The 4,813-nt window shown below is 37.2% G+C and overlaps 1 protein-coding gene across 1 annotated transcript; it reads right to left on the bottom strand.

The window, feature by feature from the left end:
- Positions 1–2,651: 2,651 nt before the first annotated feature.
- Positions 2,652–3,506, bottom strand: ACN9 (ACN9 homolog (S. cerevisiae)). The gene is made up of 2 exons (XM_009994974.1): positions 3,483–3,506; positions 2,652–2,855 (listed from the first exon to the last, which is right to left on the bottom strand). The coding sequence occupies exons 1-2, from the start codon at positions 3,504–3,506 to the stop codon at positions 2,652–2,654; spliced, it is 228 nt and encodes a 75-aa protein (XP_009993276.1).
- Between the last annotated feature and the right edge of the window lie 1,307 nt (positions 3,507–4,813).

Here is a 4,813-nt window from a genome sequence, read left to right as displayed (position 1 = left end):
AGGATCTTTCTTAAAGGATCAGCTGAATGGAGAGGTCTTTCAAGAGTGGTAGGAGCTTTCCAGTGTTTGGTTGTGTAACAGCAATCCATACCAACACACTCAGAACACAGCTTAGTACTTTGTACTCACTCCTAAAGTGATCATAGACGTTTTTTATTATAAGGTGATTATTATCTTTCTCCTAAGCAACTCTTTTGCCATTTGAAATAGCACGCTGCTTGTAGTTCTGAAGTAATCTTGATGGATGCTTTCCTTTATTCATTATCCATCAAACCCTGTGTAAAATGCCCCACAAGAAGTATCCTTTACCTTAACAAAATAAAGCACCTGTGTCACTCTGCCTTTGTGTGGACAGGAGAAGCCCATTGTCTTCAACTTAACTGTCATTAACCACAGTTGTAATCAAAGAATTCCACAAACATATGGTGGGGGTGGCATTGCAAAGGTTCTGCACGGCTGCCCCTGTCCACCACTTGTGTAAGCACTGCTTGATCAGAGCACACCTTACTGTAAGCACTGGCTGTCTTAAAGCCAGCAATCTTTAAAGATGCTCCACTCCCATGCTGGAATTTCAGCTTTTGTAAAAGTTGTTTCAAACAAGAATACACACACTGTACAAAACAGAAACTACCATGGGGAATAAAAAAAAAAGCAAAAAAAAAAGCAGAATTACTAGAAAAGGGGCTGAGGACGTAAATATATTTACCCTCACCTACAACTCCCTGGAGGTCTCATTCTAAGCCTACATTTTTCATAACAAATAGCATTTTTTCATTATAAATCAATTAAGCCTCTGGAAATGTGCACTATCCAGGTCCATACATGAGTAGATAGAGGCAAAATAAGTATTATAACTAGTTTCATTGAACTAACAAAGTTTCATTAAATGTGATGATAAAACAACTGTGCTCTAAATTGCAGTACTTGAAATCAATTTAAAGCAACTTGGACATTGACTGGAAAGTAGGCACACGTGTACTATAGCAATCAAGGAGTGGCAACAAACAACTGATTTTTATGTTAAAACTGCGTAGATCCAGTGACAAAAATAAAAGTTTACTGTACATCTGATGGAAGTGCAAAAGAATACATCCTTATGCCCTTAAAATTTGGAGTTGGATTACACTTCTACAGCCTTTGTAGTCTGAAAAGACACCCCATCCACTTCCCACTCTGATGCTGGGGCAAGACCTAGGTACATAGCAAGCAAGAAATGACCCACCATTCTCTCCAACCATGACCTTGGTCAAGAGCCAGGATTTGTGGACCTCAGCCTTGCAGCCTAGATGTCATCTGCACCCTTCTGTCCCTGTGTGGATTAGGCACTTGAGGCTAAAGGATGTTCCTACTCTGGAAGCAGCCAAGGTTGCAGCAGAGAAACATGCAGCAAAGCAGCCCTGAGTTGCACAAGTGTCTTGCAATCAGCATTTTAATAAACATGAACGACCTGCAACCTAAAATCTTAGCAAAGAATCGGGAAGACAGCTAAGGGGAAGAGAAGCAGGCTGCTGCCCAAATTGCCCCGTTAGGATCCAGGAGTGTAGCTTTGGCAAACAGCATGTTGTTACAGCTTGAGACAGATGGAAATGTGCTTACTTGTCAAAGCTGTTATCTCCTATGAAGAAAGAAATTACGTTGTCTTGAACACACTGTGGGTAACAGAGAGGGGGAAGGTCTACAACTAAAAATAGAAAGCTAGATTTGGAAAATTAAATCAAAGCTGTATTTTGCACAGAAAGGGGGTATTTTTACAGATATAAAAGCAGATATAAAAGGACTTTTTTTTTTTAGTCACAACTATATCAGTGTTACAATAGGTATGCACTGTCCTGATGAAGACTTCACCTACTGCCTACAGTAAGACATGGTCATTATACAGCATTACCAACAGCATCACTTCCATGATTGAGCTGTTTACAAATTCTGGTCTACATAAAATATTGAAAAATATGAGACACTGAGCTTTTAAACAGCCTTTGAATTCTAAGTACAGCAAAACCAATTCATGAGTGTTTTTAAAAAATGCTAGATACTAACAACAATCTGAGTTTCACTTTGAATAAAGTGCAGAATCTTTTACATAAGACAGTGTTCCTTCAAGGTCAATTTAATTATTAACTACATCTTTTATTTTAAAGCATATTTCACAATAAAGCTCAAGAAAAAAAAACAACTTTCAGTTTCAAAAGCAGTGTGTTTCACATCCTGCTCATTTCTTTCCCTGAAATAAGCCCACTCTAATACCATAGTGTTGTTCTTTCTCTACTGAATCCATAACTGAAAAGAAACACTAAATATATCTTGCTCATTAAGGATGATACACTAACAGAAAGATGTTCTACCCTGTGGGTGTTAAGAATTACAAAAATAAAACTTTCCATTTTAAAATTGTCAACTTACTTCTACCAAATTTTTTAAGTCTCCACCTTCCATTAGGAGAGGAAAAATACTGCAATTAACATAAACTTGTTGTAATTACTCCATTTTAATATTTACTTATGCACAGAAAGCCAGAGAGCCAGAGACATCAATTTCAGACAAGTTTTGGCATCAGCAGCACCCATTATTCCACAGAAACCACACCGAAGTCCAACTGGAAATGGAAGTTTCAAATGTTTCCGTGTGCATTAAAACAATAATTTTAAACCCTTTCAGTTTTTGTGTTTCGAGTCTTTAGAAATGGTGGGTTTTTTAACAGGTTTAGTAGCTTCATCCATCAGTTCCTTCAGCTGCCCAATCTGTTCATCACGGAAGTCATTAAGTTTTTCTTCTGTGAGCTGGATTCCATATACAGTCTTTTCTCTGAAGTTTTGTTTGTTCTCATTGATTTGTTGCTGTATCAGTGCTGCATAGTTCTAATGAAGAAGAAATATAAAGGTTACAAAAATGACAAATGCAGGATTCAGGTCAACTTAATAATATAATTTTACTGAAACAAAACCAAATGTAATTATAGATAATTATTTTTATTTAGTTGTAACTATTAAAATATATATCAGAATATAAATCGGATTCACTTCATAAACTTGGAAAACTATTATTCTTGAAGATCTATGTATTAGAAAAATCAACCTATAATTAGACAATGTCCTAAGGCCTTTCTGCCTAATCACTCTCTGCATTTCTGGGAACTAATAAGGTCATTTGCACCCAGGCCTGAACTGCTCCAAAGATGGTACAAATTCAAGAACTGTAACACTTCTGTCACTTTATCAGCTTTGGATAAAGTTAGTTACCAAAATTAAAAATTAGTGAATAAGACAGGGCTTCAAAGACAGGTACCTCCAAATTGCCTATTTATCCCCTAAAGGAAAACAAACAAAGAAAACCACTCTTCTGAACTGAGGCAAAATGGCCAGTATGTGTTGCATCATTACCAGGCTGAGGCCATTACAAAAGCAAAACTTTCTCAAGGGTAGAAATGGAAGTGGCCAACAGGCTACACCAGTAATGTGCGCACAGTTGGAAAACTGCTTTCTCACCACTTTGGAGCACTCATGGATCATTATGACCTTCCTAAATTACAGTACTCAAGCTTTTGCAAGGATGGCAGTTGTGCAAACTGAATGCGGCCAGCGGTGCTACCAGTGACACTGCTGTGGTCACAGCTCATCAGCAGGGATCCTGTGAGAGCCTCAGCTCCCTCTGCCCAGCACCAGCCCCACTGCTGCAGCCCACAAAGAAACTGTAGTGAGTGAATTTGTCAAAAGCCTCTTGGCATGTGTAGTTACTGAAGTCAGCGAATCACAGAACCGTAGAACAGTTTGGGTTGCAAGGGTCTTAAAGATTGTCTAGTTCCAAACCCCCTACACATGCAGGGACACCTCCTACTAGACCAGGATGCTCAAAGCTCCATCCCACCTGGCCTTAAAGCTCCATCCAAGCTGAACCTACTCAGATGTTTAAAAGTTAATCATATATACAATGGGATGGAAGTTAGTCTAAACTTTAACTTTTCTTAGGAGGAACTTAGAAACAAACTACACAATTAAAAAATTAATTTCAAAAATTAGTTTTTCTTGGAAAAAATAGAGGCTTCTCTCCTATTTTAATAAGGTGTCCTTTAAAGCATCCTTAAAGGTTTCCATAATTAATACAGTGTAAGAAATTGAAAAAAAAGAACCTCTATTTTGAAAAAGAATGTTGACTGTGTTACATAGTAATACTTTGTTGGTTTTGTTTGTTGGAGTTTTTTTTAAATAAAGGATTAATATCAGTAGTATTCAAAAGCACAGAATGTTGGCAATAAGATACAAGCATTATTTTAATTTCAAACTTTCAGCTGGAAGAACTGTCATTATGGATTACTAAATTTATAATACAATTACTAGCAAAGTTACTAAAATCACTGTTTCAACTGTATGTCTAATAATTCCAGAAGAATGGGAATAAACTAATTCCTCATTTCTTTTAGAGACATCTGTAGCAGCAGAACTTTGCATGAAAGTTACTTAATAAGAAAAATAACTACTCTCAATATAGCAAGATTCTCCCTCACATCACCTCTCCCCTTTTTACACTAAACACACACTCAGAAAAATTAACTACTGTTAACCTCTGCAGTAATTCTACACCTCAGTGGTTCTGCCTTATGGTAGATTTGGTCCAAGGTTGGAAGGAACTAAATAGTTTATTTTCTAGATGACTGACCACCCACCAGTAACAAGAGGGAAAGGAGTAATATATTAAAAGGTCTTCAACTTTGTGATTTACAGAATTTCTTATCAAGGCAAATGGACAAATGTGATTTCTGAAGCTGACAGCAGACCAGCAGCACACACGCATAGTGCGTATCAATTACTCCACCTTGCTC

This window comes from Chaetura pelagica, unplaced genomic scaffold (genome assembly GCF_000747805.2).
Source record: "Chaetura pelagica isolate M959 unplaced genomic scaffold, ChaPel_1.0 scaffold12, whole genome shotgun sequence".
NCBI classification, from domain to species: Eukaryota; Metazoa; Chordata; class Aves; order Apodiformes; family Apodidae; genus Chaetura; species Chaetura pelagica.
This window is presented reverse-complemented; position numbering and strand designations above follow the sequence as displayed.

Coding starts and splice junctions, on each gene's coding strand:
- ACN9 (XM_009994974.1), bottom strand. CDS start 3,506: ATGATCCATGAGTGCTCCAAAGTG. Junction 2,856..3,482: donor TCCATGAGTGCTCCAAAGTG/GTGAGAAAGCAG, acceptor CTTCTTCATTAG/AACTATGCAGCACTGATACA.